The sequence below is a fragment of the Oryzias latipes genome, chromosome 6 (assembly GCF_053564925.1).
Source record: "Oryzias latipes strain Hd-rR chromosome 6, Olatipes_Hd-rR_3.1".
Classification (NCBI taxonomy): Eukaryota; Metazoa; Chordata; class Actinopteri; order Beloniformes; family Adrianichthyidae; genus Oryzias; species Oryzias latipes.
Genome location: NC_136242.1, coordinates 26,107,222 through 26,130,002, shown reverse-complemented (window position 1 = coordinate 26,130,002; position 22,781 = coordinate 26,107,222). Strand labels below are relative to the sequence as shown.

The 22,781-nt window shown below is 40.0% G+C and overlaps 1 protein-coding gene across 1 annotated transcript; it reads right to left on the bottom strand.

Moving 5' to 3' along the window:
- Positions 1-734: 734 nt before the first annotated feature.
- On the bottom strand, positions 735-3,725 carry fjx1 (four-jointed box kinase 1). The gene has a single exon (XM_004069733.5). It carries the CDS (start codon positions 3,317-3,319, stop codon positions 2,051-2,053), a length of 1,269 nt encoding a protein of 422 aa, XP_004069781.1. The 5' UTR covers positions 3,320-3,725; the 3' UTR covers positions 735-2,050.
- Between the last annotated feature and the right edge of the window lie 19,056 nt (positions 3,726-22,781).

The window sequence follows — 22,781 nt, the reverse complement described above, 5'->3', positions numbered from 1 at the left end:
GAAGCTTTTGGTCTCATGAAAAAAACAGATAAAAGGAACCATATGAGGTGTGGGACAGCAAAAGGCTGGAAAGAATTAGGCTTTAAAGAGCCGGACATATTTTCCACACAAGTGTTCATATTTTTCATAAATCAAGTGGCAAAAAAAAAGTCTTGTGGTGGAACAAAAATGGTAGGAAAAAAAGTCAATGAAATGAAAAGTGAGGATCAACCATAAAACATAACAAAGGGGACTTCAAGCAGCATTATGCATGCATTACTTTTTTCTATGACTCTCATTTGTTTTTGTTGGCTCCGTTTTAGTTCTTAGACTAAAGTGCTTTTACTTTTTGGCCCATTTGATATCACAAGAGTTCCATTCCGAAGAGCTTCAAACTTGGCACTTTGCTAATTGAAAAGGAGGAATTTGTAATACAGTTATAGAAGAGTGGAACCTTTTTCAAATCGCATCACAAAATGTCAGTTGTTTCCTTCGGTTCATCATTCTGTCTGAGATTATAAAAGGGATTAGAGGAGATTCATGTCGTAGCGTGCCTGTGGCTGACAGTAAGGCTTTTGGCGAAACACTGTGCCAGCACATGATATTCCTACAGCACAATGAAAGCACTGTACGGGCAAAAACAGAGGCGATGGAGGACTCAAACTGCTCCAAAAAATTTAAGCAAATTCTGTTTTGATGCCCACTTGATAAACCAGTAAAGCAATTGACATTAAAGAACTCACTGACAATGGAAAGCCATCTTAGATTATGATGTATTTATAAAAAACAAAGAAAGATTTTGGAATGTTACAACATACATTAAATTATTTAGCATCAAAACTGGTTGTATTATTTATATTTACCACATAAAAACACAACATTTATGACACAGTGGCGACTTTAAGGCTAAATGTGCAAGAGGGAAGGTGCCAGCTATTTTACAATGTGTGCAAATTACTGAGCAGGAGAGAATGGTGGATTTATTGGGGCAGGGGTCTGCAACCTGAGGCCCCTTCGTTGTGGCTCTCTGGTTAAAGTAAGTGTAAAGTAAAAAGCAAGTAAGTAGTAAAGCAAAAAAAAGAAAAGAAAAGAAAATGAGCCCATCACTCTGCAAGGCTCTTGTGCACAGCAGCTGTAATGCTCCAACAATCCTAAGCGGTTTGGCTTACAAGTTTTACAAAGTTGAACTAAAACACGGAGAATTTTGAGCACCGTGTTACACAGAAAATCAGTTGGAGGACAGTTAGGTTTACTAGATTATAAAATTTATTTTCTATTTTGGAACAAATTTTTTTTTTTTGGTTGAAAAATACTCACTCACTCAGCTCTGATTTAATTTTGGTTTGTTAGATTTACAAATTTCTGGCTCCATAGATGGTGAAATAAACTGTTGTTTAATCATTACTGAGATTACACTACCTACTACCTACCTATGCTGCCTTGAGATGATTCTGTGACACACTGTCTTTTATTTTGAAAAGAAGTGAACCTCTGTTAAAAGCTATAATGTATTTCTTTTGTGAAAAAAAAGGCTCATTTTTATGCCAAAAACAATAGTTCATTTATATCTACCATAATAGTATAAATACAAATCAGTGTCTTGTTTTTCTGAAGGGTCAAGTTAGACTTTGGGGCTCCTGGGTTGTTGTCAGTGAGAACTTGACCCAAGTGTTGAAGGTTGCAGACCCCTGTAGGGTAAACTTAAGGCTTATGGGGTTTCTTTAACACAATTTGAACAAACAAAACAAAAAACATATGGTTTCCTATTGTCACAAATAGGCTTTTACTCTACATTTTTACATGTATTTATATTCAGCTGAACATGAATGCAGTGAAAGAGGACAGAAGTCTATAACTTCCCCTCACAGGTTAAACAGGAGAACTTAATGGCATGAAATAAATCGTTAGTATTTATAAACAAGGCATTTCTATTCACGGGAGGTAGTTCAGCTGGATACTGAAGACGTTTTCGTGCATCACTGTTGCACAGGTGTAACATTCACATTTGACAAGCTCGTTTCTCTTAGTTGTGCAGACAATAAAATCCACCAGGCGCGCGCGTCCTGTGTGCTCACAGCTCGCTGTAGCGTTCTTTGCAATGCAAAATATGTTTGTGCAGAGTACTGATCCTCTCCTGGAGAACGACCGCGTGCTCATCTGACAGAAATCCCAGTTCCTGAGACAAAGGCTCGCTGTCTCGGTAGAGCTCCAGCAGCCTTTGCCTGGCGTCTCTGCGCGCGTGCAGCTCCGCCACGCGCCGCGCGGTCCTTTTCCTGAACACGCAAACGGAGCTCAGGACGGAGCTGTGGTATTTCTCCCACATGTTTAACACCCGAAAGCCGTGCACGAGGCCCGCCTCGTTGTCTATGAACACCAGGTCCCCGTGAGGGGTTTTCAGGAGGTTGTTGGTCTCCCGCTCCATGACGCGCGAGTCCCACTGCAGACTGAACAGATTGCTGACGAGTCTGTCGAAGTTTGCAGTCAGGTAGTCCAACAGGATCAGGTCCGTCCACTGCATCAGCTCCAGAAGCTCCGCCGTGGTCTTGTTGCTTAGCCCCTGGAGCAGAGGGTGCAGCCCGCCGCTTTCCTGCCGGAGCGGCGCAGGTGCGACCACGCCGCTCAGGTTGGAAATCCACTCGGTGAGGGAAACCACGGTCCCATCGCTCCACTGCAGGCTGTCGATCCGTGTCCTCACAGCCGCCCATTGCTCCCCGTGTCTGCTCAGCTGGGACAGAACAAGCGGCGGCAGGTTTGTGATGCCCAGCACGCTGGCAAAGTAGTACGTCAAAGTTTCACCTTGCACCTGATCCGCGTTTATCCCGTAACGCACGCATGCTTTCGTCCCGTCTGCAAACGTGGCGAGCTGATTGGATGTCCTGCCGCATCCACGCTCCAGCCGAACCACCCGGGACGTTCTACCTTTATTCCTCCAAGCTAACGCGTGTTCCTGCGTGAAGCCTACCGGGAAGAGGTCCTCGAGCCAGTCACTCCAAAAAATCCTGTTGTCCACGGGGTTGACTGATGTTGTGACCGGACCCTCCCGCCGCGCTGACCTCTTCTTGTTATCCTCTTTCACATGATAATTTCGACTTCCCGCGGAGGCGGCTTGACTGCTGAGATTCTGGGCAGGTCTTTGTGGCGCAGGAACAGCAAGCAGGGCTCGGAAAGTTTTGGTGGAGGGGTCTTCGGGGAGACCACGGTGGAACAAGCCTCCATCTGGTGCCGGAAAGCTGCGTTTCTGCCGCTCCAAACGGCTCTCCAGTGCGCTCCAGACGTAGAAAACACCCGCGAGGGCGCACATCAGGAGCACCGCAAACAAGTTGGCTGAGAGAGTCCTCATGATGGGGAAGATCACCCTTCCGAGCTGAAGAGAGCAGCGGTTATCCTCAGTCCAGAGTGGAGCCGGCGCGGTACTGAGCCGTGCGCCCCGTGCACCGCACACCCCCGACGCACCACGCACGGTGCACAGGCGGACTGTTGAATATCACAGCAAGGAGATGCTCTCCGTTCTGTGCAAATCTCATCTCCCGGTTTGCAGGAACACCACAGAAACCAGCATTTTTGGACGAGCGCGGCATCGATCATCCCTTAAGTGTCCTCCGCTGGCGCCGATGGGGCTTTCTGTCAACAGCCGCCTCTCCGCCTCTCATCCTCCATTCTGTCTCTCTGCCGGGCGCTGACTGAGTTTGATTTGTGGGGCTGTGGGCTCGACGAAAGAGACACTAGGCGGTGGAGCACGTGACTTCAGTCCCGAGGTGGTGGGCGGATCGTGGGAAGGAGGGTTCAGAGGAGCAAGTGCACCGCTCCGCGTTGTACGTGCGTGCGCGCGCCAGGATTGTGTCGCTGAGGCACTAAGATAATTAATACCCAAAGCACAGATAGCCGAGTTTAAATTAATCCTATCATTTTAAGAAAATGATTTCCCGGGTTTGCACTAAGTGCAAAAATAAGGTCTTGTGTGGATGACGCATGAATTGACTATTTATTTCGTTTGGTCAAACATGCACTTTCCCTCTTTATTGCGTTTTCTGTTTAGGAGGCTGTCTGCAGGTGTCTATATTGCCCACACACTGGATGCTTTTATCAAGACAGATAAATCTCAAACCATCTGAGATTTTATCAGGCATGAAAAAGAAACAAAAATAACCATAAAAGGCAATCTGTAGATGTCTGAGCTGCAGGACCCTGGTCATTAATTCTCAGTGACACAAATAGCTTTAGTCTGTATTAACCTGTGCAGAAAGCTGCTGGAAGAAGGAAAGGAAGCATTTTCAACCAAACAAACCCTTCAAGATAAAGCCCACTTAACTGGCGTATAACTCCAGCTTTATGGTATGTTATCAGAGGTAGAGACTGCTTACTTGACTTAATTGCTCTATATAACTGAAAGTTCACACTCTTAATTTATACTTGTAATTATCTCATCTCGGCTTCATTTTCATTCACAGATTTTGTAAATGCCAGCCTGAGATGCACACCATCAATTATACACATTCCCCTCACTCAGTTACTTCGCATTGGCATGCAACCCCCAGCCTCCGGTACACCCTCCCAGCCCTTGCAATTCCACTCATGTCTTCAAATTTTATCCTGGACGTTCGTTTCCTAATCAAATTAACCAAAGCATTTTTACAACAAGGTCTTGAACTGAAATGACGGAGTCAAGAAGACAAAAAACAGCACAAACACACATTTAGATCCAATAAACTACAGGTCCACTAATGCAAGCTAAGACCCTTAAACTGTGAGTTTCCTCTATATGGGTAAGTGGTATTTTGTAGCCAAGCGGGATTATTGTTTCATGTAAAAGAAGAGTTAGGAAGAAAACTTCACAATAACAAGGAAGCTGAAGTTTAAAAAAAGATGATTTATATTTTTATGGTGTCTTATTGGATGGTTGGACTGTTATTGTAGAATGGTTTGCCCTGTTCACGTTTGCGTTTTGCTCTGCATAGCAGATTGACAGCAGTAGGCACCGCTGAGGGAACTTAAATTCCCCGGGCTGAGAGTGAGCAGGGAGGCGTGCACAAGTGGTCTCAAAAAACGTGTTACAGTATACACAGGCTTGCTGTGTATTTTTACAATATTGGACAAAAACAAAATATCAAATTGGAAATAAATGATGGTGCTGGCAAAGAAAAACAGTCTTGTTTTCACTTCCTACCTCTTGTTTTGAAAAGTCAGTAAAAGCAAATCCCCGGAATTCTGTCTAGACATGGACATTGAAGACGGCTTAAGCACATTTCTGGAATTCTGTCGGATGTGTGTTGCTTTTTAGGAGGGTGCAGTGTACAGAGGAGATCGGTCTGCAGCGCGGTGTCGCTTTCCCCGAGCACAAGTGTGGGCATGTTCACATATCAAACCTATCCAATTCGTGACCTGCGTTATCAGCAGGTCAGCTATCCGCTGAACCCCCCCTCAGCACTATCACACCCCTTCCTTTTGCATTCCTCCCAGTGAACACCCACAAGGGCCAGTGAAATAGCTTCTCTCCACCGCTCACGGCTGTCAGTGGCAAAGCACCTCCGGCTCACCACAGAGCGTCAGTCATTTTGTCTGCTGTGACACAGTACACCCATCCCTCGCTGTCTGACAACACCACAGCTGTGATGCCATCTCGTCTTCTCCGTTTGGCTCCTGTCTGCCACAGCAGATGGACACAGAGTGGCTGCAGACATAAAGGCACGGGGATGGAGGAGGAGAAAGTTCAGCGGGCTTATGTCACCTTGTAGTCTGAGGTTAGTTTTTGCCGAGTTACACCTCAAAGGTCTCTTGACACTTTGCAGCACGCTGCTTCCTGGACTGAATAATAAATGTGCCAGGCTTCCATTAGCGTTGAAAGCTGCAATCATTTCACTGGGCCTGACAATTACTCATGCTCTGGGATTCAGGGATGGGTGGGTGGGGAGATCCAAGGGGAGCCATTTGTCCTTCCTGTTTTATGTTTGAAAATAGAATTACATAGGCAAAAGTTGGGTTTTTGAATTTCAAAACACATATGACAGGTTATACTAGTGGTGAATGACAATAGGTTGTTAAAAATGGTCAACGTTATAAAATCAGGAAACTGGAATTTCATCAGATTGTCAACATTTTTACCACGCAGTATGCCCTTCTTATGAATCTATCATTTGAGGACAACACATCTGGGTCTCCCTGTGCCGGTCCCTAGTCAGGAAAAAATACAGGGTTGGGTCAGAAAGGGCATCCAGCATAAAAAGTATCTGCCAAAACACCTGTCCGAATCAGTGAAAGCTGATTCGCTGTGGCCACCGAAATGCCAAAAGGTAAACAAAAGATTTAATTAAGAGTACATTGGGTTTTATAAGCTTCTTGAACATTCAAAGCCACATACTCACTCAGAGACATGTTTGCATTGTACATTGCATTTGCAATACTCACACATTGCACAAGGACACACCTAACCTTCAACTGCAGGGACCAGGGATTGAATCACCAACATTCTAATAAGCAAATTGCTACTCCACAATAAATAATGTTTTGCAACATTTTGTAAATCAAACCAAATGGATAGTCAGCACAGTACTTTCTTAGTGTCAATTTAGCAGGCAGATGGTACTGGTTTCACATTTTGAGAGGTCTTTTGTTTAATCACAGTGCTCCAAGGATGATGCAGTCTTTAAAAGCAACTATGCTCTTGGTTATAGTTTACAGAAATGCAGGCAGTGAGCAGAATTAAGCTGCCTGCACAAAATTAAATGGAAGTCGTTGGTACAACGGGACAGGAACTGCACTGCTGAGACCCGAGCATGGCACACAGCCACTGAACAACTGCCCTTTTTCCCCACAAGCCCAGATTTCAACCTTTTGTGGTGTCCAGACCAAGGGTTGGTGTTTGGAAGTAAATTATTGTAAGGGAAGACATTTGGACACAAAATAAACCGATAAAAAGTAAGAGAACCCGTTTGGTTGTTTTAAAATATACTGACCCCTTGTCTCCATCTGGTTTCAATGCAGCAGAAGAGGGGAGTGCAGGGGCACAGAGGGGAGTTCAAACCATAAAAATGGTAAGCCATTGAAATTCAGTGCTGCACTAGGGGGGGACTGTCCTGCAAGAGCGAATAAGAAAGGGTCAAAGGAAATGTACTGTGGAGTTGCTTGATTAAAGAATCAGTGTCCAATCTCATGGATCGCACCCCATGACCAAAGTGTGCTCTGCACTTTGTGGAGAAATTCCCCTTAAGTGAACTAAAGACCGAGCTTAAGAACATCTGACCATAATTTAAGAAGACTTTGAAAGCCTTATTTTGTCAAATGGAATGCAGCATGTAAAGTGGCTGTGGCCCAGCTCTTGTGGGGTCACACTGAGTGAAGATTAGAGATGGGGGTTAAATGTCCTCCTAATGTTTCTGTGAAAAATTAAGCAGTTTCGAGTTTAAACAGCAAACAGCCTAAAGAGCTGACTTTTGTCTCCAAATGGAATGGTTCTTCTCCACGCTGCACAGAACCACAGAAAGCTGCGGTTTGCATCCTTTTTTTCCCCAACTCTTTCCTGCCAATTGCAGATTAAAGTATCTACTAATGAAAAGCCCTTCAAGCATGTGACCCTTTCTGATATGAAATGAATTTACTTTCATGAAAAAGAGCATAACTTTCTTCTTTTCCACCAAAAAGGGGAAGTTTCTTTGTGGGTTTAATGGGCGGAACAAAGAGAAAATCCATAGTCCATATATCTATTGATTAAATTAGTAGTTAAAGTCTGACTGTGGATTGAAGTATTAATATTTATCCGCCATAAAGAGAAAACTTGTTAGTTGGCATGAGACTGCTTCACCACTGATCTAATGAATTTATTCATGCTTTTTTTCCTCATCAAAACATTTCATAATTAAACAGAAAAATGCATTTTGAAATCTAAGTATGACAAAATTATCATGTTTGACAAAAGTTACAGATCATATTTGAAATCTTTTGTTTATAGCAGTTTATCTGCTTCTTTCAACACCACTGGTTCTCAGCAGTAACAATTTCTACCACGTGTCAGCAGAAATAAATAGTTGTGTTGGGGTTTAAAGGGGGGATGGGGGGAGCTCAAAGTACCGGACACAAAGGAGACCCCCATGACATCTGGACCTTTTTTTCTCTCCCCTGGAGGCTGGAAGTGTTGACTGTGCTCTTGGTGGGGGAAGGGTTGGCAAACACCTGGAAAAAACTTGCAGGAAAAACACAGCAAAAATGTGGGAGGCTCACACTGTTCTCCCTTATTATTTTTTTTAATGAAAAACAAATATTTACTGTTGGTTTACTGCAAAACATTTTTAGCCAAAACTTGCATTAATATACAGAATTTTTCCGTCCGGCGTTCTGCCGAAGTTTGACACAATTTTAAATTTGGAGAGACGTCTGAATGTACGCAAACCTGTGACACCACAGAACAGAACATGGCTTGATCAGCAGAGCTCCATTGAGTTGCATTATCAACTTTGTCAACAGGTTTTCGCAATGCTGTAACCCCTGATTTAGACAAAATAAACTTTACAGACTTAAGACTACAACAAATATATCAATATGCAAAAAGAGCCGAGCATGTCACCTTTAGAGATCCACTCTAATCATCTTTTGTTCTTTTCAAAGCGTCCACAGTGTTTTTAATTAATTATGGTTATGCAATTTTAAGCTAAGGATAGTTTTTGCCTTTGATTTGTGGGTGCACTGTTGGCGCAGAGCAAGCACGCCCCCCTTCCTATCACCCATAACTGAGCTACCTGTTTAGACTCTCTCCTGCTAGCTCACAGCCCCTCACACGCCCAACATAACAGTACAGGTGCCACAAAAATTGCGAGCAATATCAGAGCGATCCGGCCGTACAGTTTAGAGCCAGACGCCAGCTCAGATTAACCCTTGTGCTATCCTAGGCACTTTAACATTGGGAGTTGGGTCATCTAGACCCACTAGACAGTGCACTGAACCTTTTTTCTTCAATGATTTGTGATCTTCACTGGTGTCCATGGATTACATGAAATCTTTCCAGCTTTATCCCCCTTTGTCACGGTAGGGAGAACACGTCAATGTAAGGGTGGGGTCATCTAAGATAGCACTAGGGTTAATGAAACATAGACGTACATGGTTTTTTTTCGTCTGCAGGTGGATGCATCAGAATGGAACGGAGCAGAGACTTTCTGGCCCTACAAGTGTATTTCCTACGCCACACATACCGTCTTTTTTAAACTGCATTTCTTTGTCTGCTCTTGATTCACAGTGATTTGAATGAGGAAAAATTCAGAAATACAATTTTGAGATTAATTTTCTTTCTGTGTCACAAGAACATGTTAAAAATACCAAAAACATAGTTTTCAATGGTGTGAGTCTACATGATTACACCCTAACCAAAGTATTAGCTGAGGTGTGTACAACTAAACATAGTTTAAACATTCCTAACTGATTTATTTATAGCAGAACAAAGCTGTCTTTTTCCAGTAAAGTTGAGGGTGTGGTTGAAGCTTTTTTTTTTAACCCATTTTTGATAATACCTCAGAGACTAACAGAGAACACAAGCCCTACATTCATACACTTGTGTCCCGTGGGACAGGTTTGTACCCCTGTTATCTGCTTGCACATATATTATGCCGTTTAGGCGAGAGTGATCACAGCTATTAACAACAAAGCAGGCCCAATTGAAGAATTTATCGTCCCGGGTAATGGTGGCACTTGGTCTCTGCCGATAAAGGATGTGGCAAATTGATCAAAGAGCCAGGCCTCGCCCAGCTGCGGTGATGTGAATAACAAAATGGGATCAAAGTTATTCATTTTTGCCCAGCTTCTTCACTCTCCTCTTCCACTGAGATTCTCACTGTCTTCATCTCAGATCCAACCTGCTGCATGCAAATTGATGTGTTTCATAGCAGATAGGAGAAAGGTAAAGAAGACATTCTTCCATGTAATGTTTAGTGTCAAATAGGTTTATTTTGTCTTCTTTCTTTTTCAGTTAGCCGTAGATTTAAGAAAACCCAAATCCGGCTCTTCATGTCAGCTTTAAAGGATTAATGTCTATTTGAATATCCTCATTTGTAAGCTCTGACTCCCTCCAGAGGAAAACAAGATTAAATCCTTTCTGAAACTTAACAGTTTGACATAAATGGTTTTTACTCTGCCTCACAGAAACAATCTGCTTTCCCACATAAACTTTTTCTGTAAAATTTAATGTAAAACATCAAATTCCTGATGCAAAGTTAGGTTTTGAGTATTTTATCTGTTATAAAAGTGCTCGTGAACTGCCATCTATTGCATTTTTTAACAAGAATTCACCGACAGGTGTAGTAATAACTTTACTGTAAGCTGATCTCTGACCACATCTTGTCATTTAATACCAGGATTCTTAATGTAACAATTTTGAACTATAAGCACATGAAAGGCGAGAGTCGTATTTATTTCTGCTTTTAAAAACCCACACCTCTCAGTCCTTTGGATGACAGTGTTTAGGACCTTCAACCTTGATTCATTCACTGCACAATGGCAATGAATAAGCGTATTCTAACTTAAACTATTGATATTTTTATTCAGAATTGAACCATCTTTAAATGCTGTTTATGTTATTCATAGATTTAATAATTAAACATAGCAGCTTTTCATTCAATAGATTCAAAGGATTCAAAGGGGTTTGCTGTCATATGCACAGTAAGGAAACAGGTTTGCCTCTACAATGAGATGATTACTTTGCTGTCTACTCTGAATGCCAAAAGGTTAAAGGTTAAAAAAAAAATAAACAGTGGGTAGGGTATCTGAAAAATTCACACATATCATAAAATATAACTATGGATCAGTAAATGACTAATCCTATATACAAATCAGCTTTTGTGCAAATTCAGCTGAGACATCCAGAATTGCTCAGATAAAAGCAGGCATTTGTGAGGATCCTTGTGTCAATAAAGCAATTTTTTTATTGTTGCAATATTACATTATACAGAAATAGATGTGCTTTTCCTGTTGAAGTATGTTGATTTTTTTTCACACTGATTACAATGGCATTAATTACAATGTAAAACTTTCTCATCACCTGTCATACAAAGTTTAATTTTCTTTTAACTTACTCCAAGAAATGGTGAAACTTTGGTTTCTAAACAGCAGGTCCAGAAAGGTCACATATATGACAAAGAAGAACAGGACATTTGCATGTGAAGCAAATCTAAGGATTTAATGTTTCAGATTGAACACACCATTTCATGAGATAAATAAAGAATTTAAGTCATTTTCAGGCCAGGACAGAGAAGAAAAGTCTGCTGGATGTTGCCGTAAAGCTATTTTCTATGAGAAAGGCTGCTGACAAGACCCAAACCTCCGAAACAGTGAGGAGAGCAGATGCAGCAGATTTGAGGAACAAAGTCAAAAGCCCACAGTTCTCTAAACCTTTAAAGTGACTTTAAAAAAAACAATAACTGTTTGTTGGGCATTTTATTTCTTTGATACAACATTAACATGTTTGCACTCCTTCCAGCCCCTTAAGCTATAAGGTTATACTGGTAACAGAAATAATGATCACGTGTAAAATGATAAATAATAATAGTTAATAAATAAATAAATAAATAAATAAATAGGGAGTGGTAGATGTTTTTTCTCACCCTCCCTTCCTCTCCTTTATGTGACAATTTAAGCATCTGCTGTTAGCAATTTGAAGTAATTAAGGGATTTCATTGTTTATAAAATAGTTAATTTAAGCTTTTTTAAGAGAACTTTATGTTTTCCATTTTAAAAAAAGACACCGTTACAGAGACAAGACACACCAAAAACTCAGCAGCTCGTGCAGTTTTTGCATTTCCATATTGTTCCACAAGAGGCCGCTGTTCACTTATTTCTGATGCAGAATTTTGATCACTCACATTTACATACCTACCTCACTTTGTAAAAGACATTACAAAGATAAAATCAGCACTTTTCCACTGTTGCTGTTGTAGTGTCACTGCAACAAAACCTCCCGTTAAAATAAATCCAAAAGTAATATGATCACAAATACTCCCCCCGGATCAAATGTGAGGGTGAAGCTCAACTGCCCCACCCATTGCAGCAATGCCTCTGCGGTTGTCTCTGTGGACTCCCACAGAGCCTCAACCACAAAATACATCAAATAATTCAAAATAATTGAGGATATCAAACAGCTTTTGAGCAGCAGAGCTTGAAAGAAAGCATACTCCATGTTCAAAAGAAAAAAACAACGTTTTAATTACACGCTTAGACTTGACTGAGATTCTAACAAGAGACACTTTTAGTAACTTAATCTAGCATGATATTCAAAAGTATTCAAGTATGGATATTATTGTGCTGTCACGTGCGCTTCATGTTAAAGGTCAAATGAATCGGTGCTGGAGCCATCTGCTGTGAAACGTGCTGTAAATGGCCTTGGAGATGCTATTTCTTCCTTAAAGTTGCTCAGTGCTTCCTTCCACTTGTGGTCTCTAATACTGACCTCACTCGGTTCAACCCTCACAGACCTCACACTTTCCTTCCATGCCCTGACTTTATATTTCTCCCAGAGCGTTTCCATCACAGTGGCCCAGCTTTGATGCTCCTGTGAATACAGTGAGAGGAAGGAGGGAAAAAAAATAAAAGAAACAAAAAACAACAACCTTGAAACCTCGTTTCCATGACACACCCAAACAAACTTCACGAGTGAGACAATTGTTCACTGCCTTGTGGCTATTTTTCTCTTTTTGTGGCACCACAGGAGTTACTAGGTAAAAACAGAAATGAAACAAAAGGAAATTCAGTTAAGAAGGAAGTGTAAAAGGCCATGAGGCTCCATTTTTAAATCCAGAATATTCTGTCTGTCATTTATTGCCTCCTCTCGTTTTGTTTTTTGTATCAGCAACCAAGTCTAATTGTCACAGTGAAGCTATTTAAATGTTAGAAGTTGCTCAGAAGAACATCACTTAGCTTCCTTCATGTATCCCTCTGCATGATTGAACGGATAGGATTGATGATGCTGACAGCAATTTCAAAAGCAGTGTCTGCCGGTTATGTAGCAAACGTCAATGAGTTGAAAAAGATGAGGCCGTGTGGCTGCATATTGCTTTTCTTTCCAAATAGAATTCCTTCTTAGTGAAAGAAACTTGTGCTTATTTTATAAACCAGTAAATAATTTGTTTTACAATAAGCATTAATACAATTTTTCTTGATGAAAATATAGAAATTGATCAAAACAACCTTCAAGATTTTGACATGCATTTCAAAGAGAAACAAACTTAGTACTACATATTTGATGGTTGCTCCTTTGATTATTATTAGATTTAGGACAATACAGTGCTGAATATTTAGTTTATGCAACTAAAGTATTCAGAACTGAAAATACAATAACATTGTAAGATAATGTGTTCCAGAATAAAAATGTTGGGCATTCTTCCACTCTTTTAACTTAAGTCCATTTAAGACTAAATATTTTCAACTTTTCCTTCAAGTAAAGTCTTCACACTGGTAAATATTGGGCTATTCTGCACACAAATCTAGTCTTTTAGTCATTTTGGGCATCATTCTTTGTCTTTTGGTATTTTTATTGATTCTAATTTTCATATTTTGTTTTTGCAAGCTCACAAATCAAGACACAGTTTACTAGAAAATGATACAATCATTCATCACAATTCATAGATTCATTTAAAAAAAGAAAGAGTTAATTTATATCTTGTTTCAGATGACAGAGCAGCTCAGTAAAGGCTGCAGGCACTCTCTCTTAACAATAAAATATTGTCTGCACTTGAATTCAAAAGAAATACATTTAATAAAGTTTTTTTTTTTAAATCCGAGAAGATTTATTCTTCTTTAGAGTTATTGACTATTGATCCTGAGATAAAATATTAAGGTACGGCAATCATTATTGACTGACCTGAATACTGACTTCATAAAGTCAGATTCTGAAGCTTTAAATTAAAACATTTGAATATTGTTCTCCAATTTTTTACTCCTAGTTTAAAACCTTAGGCCTATGAAGTACTTTTCAATGTTTTGCAATCCAATGCAAAGTCTCATTAATCATAATTTTCCATGTCTGGCTTTACCTGCCATCTGTATTTGAACTCTTAAACTTATTGAGTGGTTGAAATATGATGGAATAGATCTCAATTTGTATGTGGATCATGTTGTGTTTTAGTTTCTCCGGTGTTGTCATGGAAACCTGAGGTTAGCCAACAACTCATAAATGCAGTAAAACCTGGACGATGTTTTTAATGAAATAACCTGTTTTCATTTAGTATTGCCAGTTGGTTGCCAGTTATGATTGGAGAAAGAAAAACAGCTCAAAAACACCTGGAAAGTTTTAAAACTGTGACTTTATATAATGGCGAGTAAATGAGCTTCACACATTTCTTATGGACTGAATGTTGATGGATATTACATGTGTGTCAGTGTTGCTAAATCATGCAAACCTGTGCTTCTGCTTGGATATCTGCACCATTCCTTTACCATCCAGTGTGTTGTTGGCCTTGTGGGGGCTGGGATTTGGAAAACACAGTGGGATGTAAAGTCCAGGTATTTGTCATGTCCAACCAAAGCGGGTGTAGCTGCATAGTTTCCATGGGTGGAGAGAAGATGAACAGCTTTAGAGCTTTAAACACAACGTATTAGATCTGACTTATGGAAGATGGTTAGTCAAAAGACTTACAAAGGATGTTCTTTAAGGTGCCTAAAACAAATTAGCAAGGACAAAAGGTTATGTCTCATGGGAAATCCTATTAAAATACATATTTCTCCATAGGATTTCTTTAAGTTTAGCAGATGAGCTTTTGCACTAATCTAAGATTTTATTCATGAGGAACTAAACCTCATAATCTGTTGGTTTTGGTGTTTATCGGCTGATTGAATAAAAAAATGTTGCCTTATTGAAATGAGGCCTGTTTGAACTCTTTTTCCTGCCTCATATTCATATTAGCATAAAATAAAGTTGAACTGAAAAGATAAAAAAAAAAGAAAATTAACGTTGCACTACGCATCTCAAAGATTGAATAAGTTTAGATGAGCCAAGACAGGTAAAAAAAAAATCAAGTTCTCTTTGGAGTGCAGAAGATAAAGCCTCTGTCACAACTGCCCTTATGGGTGGATAAAGGCTGTCTGCTGGAAAAACTAGGCAAACATGTTTGGGGCACACGGGTGATCTGCACGCAAGTTCAAGGTTGTAGATCACTTCGTGAGCTGTACAGCAAAAAATGTTCATGCACCCTTTTTCCACGGGTGTGCTGTGGGCGATAGGTCGTAGCAAACACCTTTACACAAGCAACAGGTAAGTAAAGGTGACCCACGCCATTTTGATATTTCATTTTTTCAACCCCTTTAAACAAAGTTCCCTGCGCAAGGAGCCCGTTAGTGCTCTTCGAGTGATAAGTACCCGCTCCTCGCACACCCTTTGTGCGTTCCTTATATGCAGTCTGACTGCAAGGAATTAGGAAATTAGAGGGTACTTTGTGTCGACATCCACTTATGTAGGGAGTGTGGTTTAAAGGCACTGTACGATAGCATTAGCCGTGTACTTCATGACGAGTGCCTGAGACTTACATGATCCTTACAAAGACTTCATGATAGAATTATCACATGCACGACGATTGCATGTTCCATTTTCAAGACGTCCTTTAAGGTGGCCGCATGAGCCTCAAGAGAATTGCAAGACTGTGCTCCCCCTTTAGTTGCAGCTGCTCCTACATGCCCAGTCAACTCAAAAACCTGCAGCATCCGTAGGGGAAGAATGTGACTGAGGCTTGAACGAGAACAATATCTGGAATTACTATTATTCCAAAATTGAGGCTTTTTTTGTTGTTGTTGTTTAGTAAATAAAAATGCAGTCCGTCAAGGGCACTGTGCTTCAGACAACTGGCCGTGTGTATTGACTTGATGATGGATCAACACGCGCGCACACCAGCACCCACCCACCCACACACACACACACACACACACCCACACACGCGCACACACACGATTGTCTTTGAGGCAAGATTCCCCTTTCATTGGAACCATTTAGCTCGACGGTGACACCTTCATTTTGTCTGCTTATGTGCAAACCACCGAAACCCCAAACACAACACAAACAAATTAAAGCTGTTGTTAGGAATATGATCATTCTCCGTGTCTGCACAGTGCATTTATGTTCCAAATGACCCTTTGAAAACCATTTATAACAGATGTGTAGATTCAACGGAGGATTTTTCCCTTCTCTCATTAAGTAAAATGGCCCCTTGGTAATGTGCCCTCCTACCCCTTTCACCACTCTCTTCATGTTCTCGGTAATGAGACTTCAATGTGCACTGTAGGCAGGAGGCCCATTCACTTTTACCAGTCACTAAGCTGCTAACGGAGGAGCCTCTAAAATGCAGCTACAAGTCACTATGAGTCCAGAAAAAATGCTGCTCTCCGGGGCAAATGAGTCTTCGGTACAGTATCATGACAGATGAAGGAATCAGCTTGCTTTGTTCGCCTAGCAACACGAGCAAAATGTTAGTCTTTTATGGTCTAGAGAAGAAAAGCACACTTCGGTGACGACAACTAAACAACACACAAGCTTAGTGATTTTTGTGATAAATTAGCCATGTGGCAATTGTTACAAAACATTACTTTACTTATGGCGTGGGAGAAGTTGAGTTTGTTCTGTGGCTTTTGTCGGTTTCACATAGACTGAAGGTAAAAGTTCACATCAAATACAGTAAATCTACTTAAGGCTTGGCACAGAATGCACACATATGCTGTAATAGTGTTGATTTTTTCATGTTACTTCCTACTGTTTTATTGGCATTATGTCTTTTTTTACCAATCCAAATTTAGATTTGATCATTATTCTAAATGGCCCAGAGATGACAGCCTAATCTATGAAAGATTTAGCACGCCAGGTCCACTAATGACTGTCATAAATCACGGCTCTTCCCAGCAACATTTGATAGTTTGCATGGGTGTTGCTACTGATATGGACAGTTCTGTTTTTGGCAAATGTGTTTTAATACTTGCTGTCTGACTAGATAAGCTCTCTTTTTGGCTCATGGATGCAGAAAGCATTCATGGCACTTTGGTCAGCCTTACAGTCCAATAGCTTGGCTACCGGTACATGTTTATGCAGGTCAAAATCAAATGAAGCTGCCAAGTTAAATCTTTTCTGTTCCACGTCTCAGTAAGTTCATTGTAGGCCATGAAATATTCCCTTCTGTAGTACAGTGCTGTACTTATACAATGTGGCATGAAAGTTTTTATCAGTCACCTAGATGGCCAAATGCGATTCTGCATGTTGTTCCACTTAAGAAGAGAGGTCTGTAATGTTCATCACAGGCACACTTCAACTGTAGGAGACAGAATGCAAATAAAAAAATGACTCCATAAATTCATATGTATGATTATTAAGTCATTTATGGGGGACAAAATAATAATTTGGTCAATACTTTGTGATATAATACCTGGTTGGCAATATGATACAATATTTGCCATTGGTCTTTACCAAGTTTGCCCATACTGTAGCTGTTATTTCAGTCCATTCTTCTAAGCAGATCTTCTCAAGAGCTGTGAAGTGTTGAGGTTGTCGCTGAACAGCACAGCCTTTCATTTCCCTCCACAGATTCTCTACTCGATTGAGGTCTGGAGACTTGCTAAGTCACTCCAGAACCAGAACCTTTAAATGCTTTTTACGAAGTCACTTCTTTGGTATACAGGCAATGTGTTTCAGTGTTGGAAGATCCAGCCATGTTTTACCCTCAATGCTCTCACTGATGGAAGGAGGTTTTTGCTAAAAATCTTACTATACATGGCATCCTTCATCATTTTTTTCTTTATACAGATCAGTAGTCTTTTCCCCTTTGCCAAAAAGCAGCCAAAATCAGGATGTTTCCACCGCCCATGCTTCAGAGTGGGTATGGTGTTCTTGAAATACAACTCAGCATTCTTTCTCTTCCAAATTCCATTTTGGTCTCATCTGACCACATGACATTCTTCCAATTGCCCTCTAGATCATCCAGATGTTCATTCATTCATTCATTCATTCATTTACTAAACCCCTTTTTGTCCCTTTGGTCGCGGGGCTGCCGGAGTCTATCCCCACTCGGGGGTGAAGGCAGGGTTCACCGCAGGTTGCCAGTCTGACACAGGGCCACAATCACACTCGCATTCACACCTAGGGACAATTTAGAGTAACAAATTAACCTATGAACATTTGACATGACATATGGAGGATAGAAAAGGTTCTTTAAGTAACAGTAACAGGTCTGGGAGGGATAGAATTCTTGCTGTTTGAGCTAATTACTTATTTGCTGCGCCATTAAACAAATACATTCTTTGAAAAAAACAAAAAATGGGATTTCCTGCACTCTTTGTTTAATATTCTGTCCCTCACATTTGAAGTGCCTCTATGAAAAACAGTACAGACCTCTCATCTTTTTAAGTGGGGCAACCTGCAGAATTAGTGACTCCCAAGTTCTTTTTTGTCCCTCTGTGAACATGTACACACCATAACAAAGGTATTAACTCCCACTGGAGTCTTGGCATCATTTTGAATCCTGTTTAGCAGATGCAGTTGCTTGAAGGTAAATACGTGGGTTCCAGAGAGCACAAGAGGCCCACGTAAATGAAAGAAGATGGACTTTAATGGGGATTGAGGAACACATGATACAAGTCTTTTTGGAAAGCAGAAACATGTTTGTAACAATATTTAATCCCTGGATCTATGCAAAGGATATAGTAGTTCTATGACAAAAGTATAATTGTCATGAATCATAATTATATATTATAATTGTACATGAACTTAAGAGAGAGCTCATGTTCACCAAACTTAAAAGTGTTGAATGAAACCTATCATTTGATCTTGATTTGACTCTTTTTACTGATTTTACTCTCGGAGAAAAAAATATAGGATGCAATGCTGGTGAAAGCTATGTACACTTTCACCAGCATGCATGTACATGTGCATTCGAGAACAAGCTAAACAAACATTGCTGAACGCGCTTTTAGCATTCAGTGTTCACACTGGAGTCGCTATCTGATACTAGGGCATGTTCTCACAGTTGAGAGAGGCATGGTGTGAATTGTCAAAGCAGTACAAATCTCGCAAATTTACAATATATGAAAGACTGTATATTTACGGCCGGGTACAAACCGCAATTATTTGTATTTCCTTAATGATCGATTTTCAACCAGTTGGTACTTTCGTGTTTTAAAAAGATGCTGCCCACAGGTCACCACCAAAGCAGAGTCCCTGATCAGTCAAAATTCAACTGGTTTAATGGCCACGCATTTTGTATGCAGAGCCTGAAAACTGACTAAAAAACTTGTGTATAAACGCGTGAACGTGAGAGTTTTGAATGCGGAAGGCCAGAGCGTGCAAATGCTTGTGTTTACATTGACTTTTAATTGGAAGCGGTCGCTGAAACTTAAAAACACACACATAAATACTTGTTTCTGACCCCTGCGTTGAAAACTTCACAAGTTTTTAAATCTGGTCTCAAGATCAATGTATATAACAGGCGTTGATGGATCTCACTCTCTAAATGCTAAATCGAAAAACAGCTGAACTTTGACCAGTCAGGGGCTTGGATTTGGTAGTGACATGCGGGTCACCTTTTAAAAACATTCAATTAACAACCGTTGTAACTTAATCATGTAGGAAAAATTAATATTTGTGGTTTGTGCTCGGCCGGCACCAAGTCTTTCCTAGATCAGAATAGAGTTGTGAAAGAAACAGCCTGGAGCAAGATTCAACAGATTTTCACTCGTATAAACCCCATGGGCTGACGTTCTTGAACGTGCAACACATGCCTGGTATGAATGTAGCTTTAAAGTTTGTTTTGTCTTTACTGAATTCTGTCCATTTCCAGCCGTGTTGCTTAGCTCAATCTTTTCTCATACTTAGTCTTGTTAAATGCAACATGGCTTTTTTTTTTTCACTGCATCTACCATATAGCAGCCTGGCAGGCTAATGAGCCCTGTTTCAACAACCCCCCACCCCCTGAAAGGGCCATCTCTCAGTTTTACTGCTTTTTGTGTAACATGTTGCTCTGTGTGGGCCAAGTCTTCTGTTAAATTACATGTTTTGGAAGCAGAATGGGGTGGAATTTCCCTGGACATGTGTGGAGATCAGTTTATGGAGGATCTAAGTTCACCTTAGTTCAGCCGTTTAGTCAAAGAGAGGAAAAGCCTTTGCTTCAACCAGAAATCTGCACTTTTGGATCATACTCTGTGTTTACAAAAGAGAAAAACAAGTAGGATGACATAAGTAAAAATACAGAATAGAGGTTTTTTTTGGTTTGTAAAGAGACAATGCAGCTGAGGGCGGTCAGTATCAGCACAAAATTCAAAAGCCTTGTGGTTTCTGATGATAAACGACTGATGTTTGGAATCTGGACAAACAGTAGACAGCTGGTCTGCACAGCAAGACAGAAACTTGACAAGAAGGAGACAGCATATTCTTCTTCTAGTTATTTTGGGGTTTCATTTTTTTAACCTTCTCTTCATCTTGTTGAAGGATCTATTTGTTATTTTTACTCCGCCTTTCAAGATTGTCAAGCCTTAAATCCTTTTACTACCTTTTCTTTTGAAATTTACGGATCTGCAGTGCTGCTTTAGTGTAAGAATCTGCTCGTTTTAGGAGATTTTACTCTGAGATGTTTGATCTGTATTCACAGTTCGTTCCCGCTTGCATCTTAGGGTCTCAGTGGGCGAAGAATAACATGTGAAATAATTCTTGAGTTGAATCCAGATGAAATAAAAACACACCCAGGAGATCGTAGAGAATTTGTAAACAAACACAAACATGCTGGGTCTTAGTGGTCAGGGTCAAATGAAGAGATTCAGTAATGTGTTTCCTCGTGGGCAAACACATAAAAAAGAACTGAGGTGAAATGTGAAAAACACAATACAAATTCTAAAACAGAAAGAAAGTTGAAAGCAATACTTGTCGCATGATCCAGCAAAACTGAAGAAAGAAACTTAAAAATATAAAATGTATGAAGGTACTTAAGCTAAAGCAGTGATTAGATAAACTGATACAAAATTATGCTGGCAAAGAAAAGAAAAATGTGTTTCTTCCATTGATATTTCATCAACAGATTCCTGAAAGATTGAACTATATCCACTAGAAACACAAGCAATCCATCACAGGTAAAGGAAAAAAAAAAAGTCACGTTTGGCTCACATAGCCAATTTGCAATGACTTCCAATGAATCTGTAATGATACCCTACACACTATGACATGTTCAGAGTTTAGAGTAACATTCTAAAGGACATTTATATCCATGTGGTTCTGCCATTTGTTCATCAGTTTTCACTGCCTGTAACTGTAAAAAAATGTTTGTAATTAAATATGAAACATGAGATAACTGACTGAAAACAGTTATTTGGAATTCTGTAACAGCTAATATCTGAAATAGTCTTGCAGTGTTAATGAAAGATGACATTTTTCCTTCTAGTTTCTCTGCTGTAACTATTTATGGTGTCAGGTTCCAATGTGCTAAAAGAAAAGGCAGAATGTTGTTATTCACACCATGCAGTTGAAAGTAAGTACTTTAATTTTCACAAGGGCCTCCTTTGAACCACTTCCCAAAGTCAGATCTTATCCAGAAGGCCAAAATGATGGAAAGAAACTCTGCTTTAAGACAACAAAAAGCAGCGACACAAAAGACTACTGAAACCCCATGAGAAAGCATGAGAAAGTGTGAAAAAACATGCCAAAAAATAACATATAGTGCTTCTGCAAATGTCATACTGTAAGACTAATCAACTAAATCATTTTCAGGGAGTTATATGCAAAGTTAACATATTTCATATTAGTTGAAAAGTACAAGATTTTAACGTCTGAAATTTCTGAACTTGTATGAGAGCAGACAAACATTTTCATCATTTACTGGCACTTTAGTATCTCCACACACAGCAGGGCCAGACATGAGCCAACAGTAATCGACCATACTGTCTTACCTTTGGTGTTTCTGCTGAAAATGTATATCCATCCATCCTTCTAACCTGCTGAATCCCTTTTGGGGTCATGGCTGAAAATGTATACTCCAGTTCAAAAAGTAGAAAAGTCTACAGAGGATCCCTCGGAGTGTTTTGTGTCATCAAACTGCAGCTATCAAGTTCTTTGCTTGAAGTCCCCTGATTTCATGCAAATTTGTTCAGTGTGTCATTGACTTAAGCGACTATCCACGGGGCAGAAGTTCAAAGCTCTGTACATTAAAATAAATAAAAAAATCTCAGTAAAGGAGTTTAGTTGTTTTGAAGCCCAGCAGTTTATTTGAACTCGGTTTTCTGCTCTTCCCATCTCTACTGACCTCTGATAGGTTAACTTACCTGTCATTTATCAAGCTGGAGCCTTAGATTTGCTGGGAAAACAGCCAGCATGTTTGGCAGGATGTTTAAATTTGAAGGGATCAGGAAACAGGAAGTTCGTTTTATACCAAAATAAGTGATCAAAGTGACAATATTTGAATGGAATCAATACCTTTTTGTGAGAAAAATATAGCTGGAATGTGATGATTTATTTCCATCGTCATACAAAAAAAAACTGTTTAAGCTTAAACTTGGTAAAAAATTTGTCTGAAAATGACAGTTTGCCAGAATTTAAAAGACTAAAACATTCAAAAAATAGATGGGTTCGTTTTTTTTACAGTTTCTTTTGCCCAGATGCTATCCAAAGTTACTTTAAAAACTTATAGGTTTGTGTAATCCCATGAATAAGGTAAATCACTAAAATACAGACCTTTTTTGTTTTTTGGGATACTTAGGAGGACAGGACAGGACACTTCCTCTTCTAGAAAATTCTGTTGTGTTTGGACGTGTTTTAGCTCCCTTTTACCCTCTATAATTCATAAACCCTTATAGTTGTGATGATTTGCTTCGTTAAAGACCCACTC

Bases quoted from the DNA above. Each gene is read 5' to 3' on its own strand.
- fjx1 (XM_004069733.5), bottom strand. From the start codon at position 3,319: ATGAGGACTCTCTCAGCCAACTTGTTTGCGGTGCTCCTGATGTGCGCC.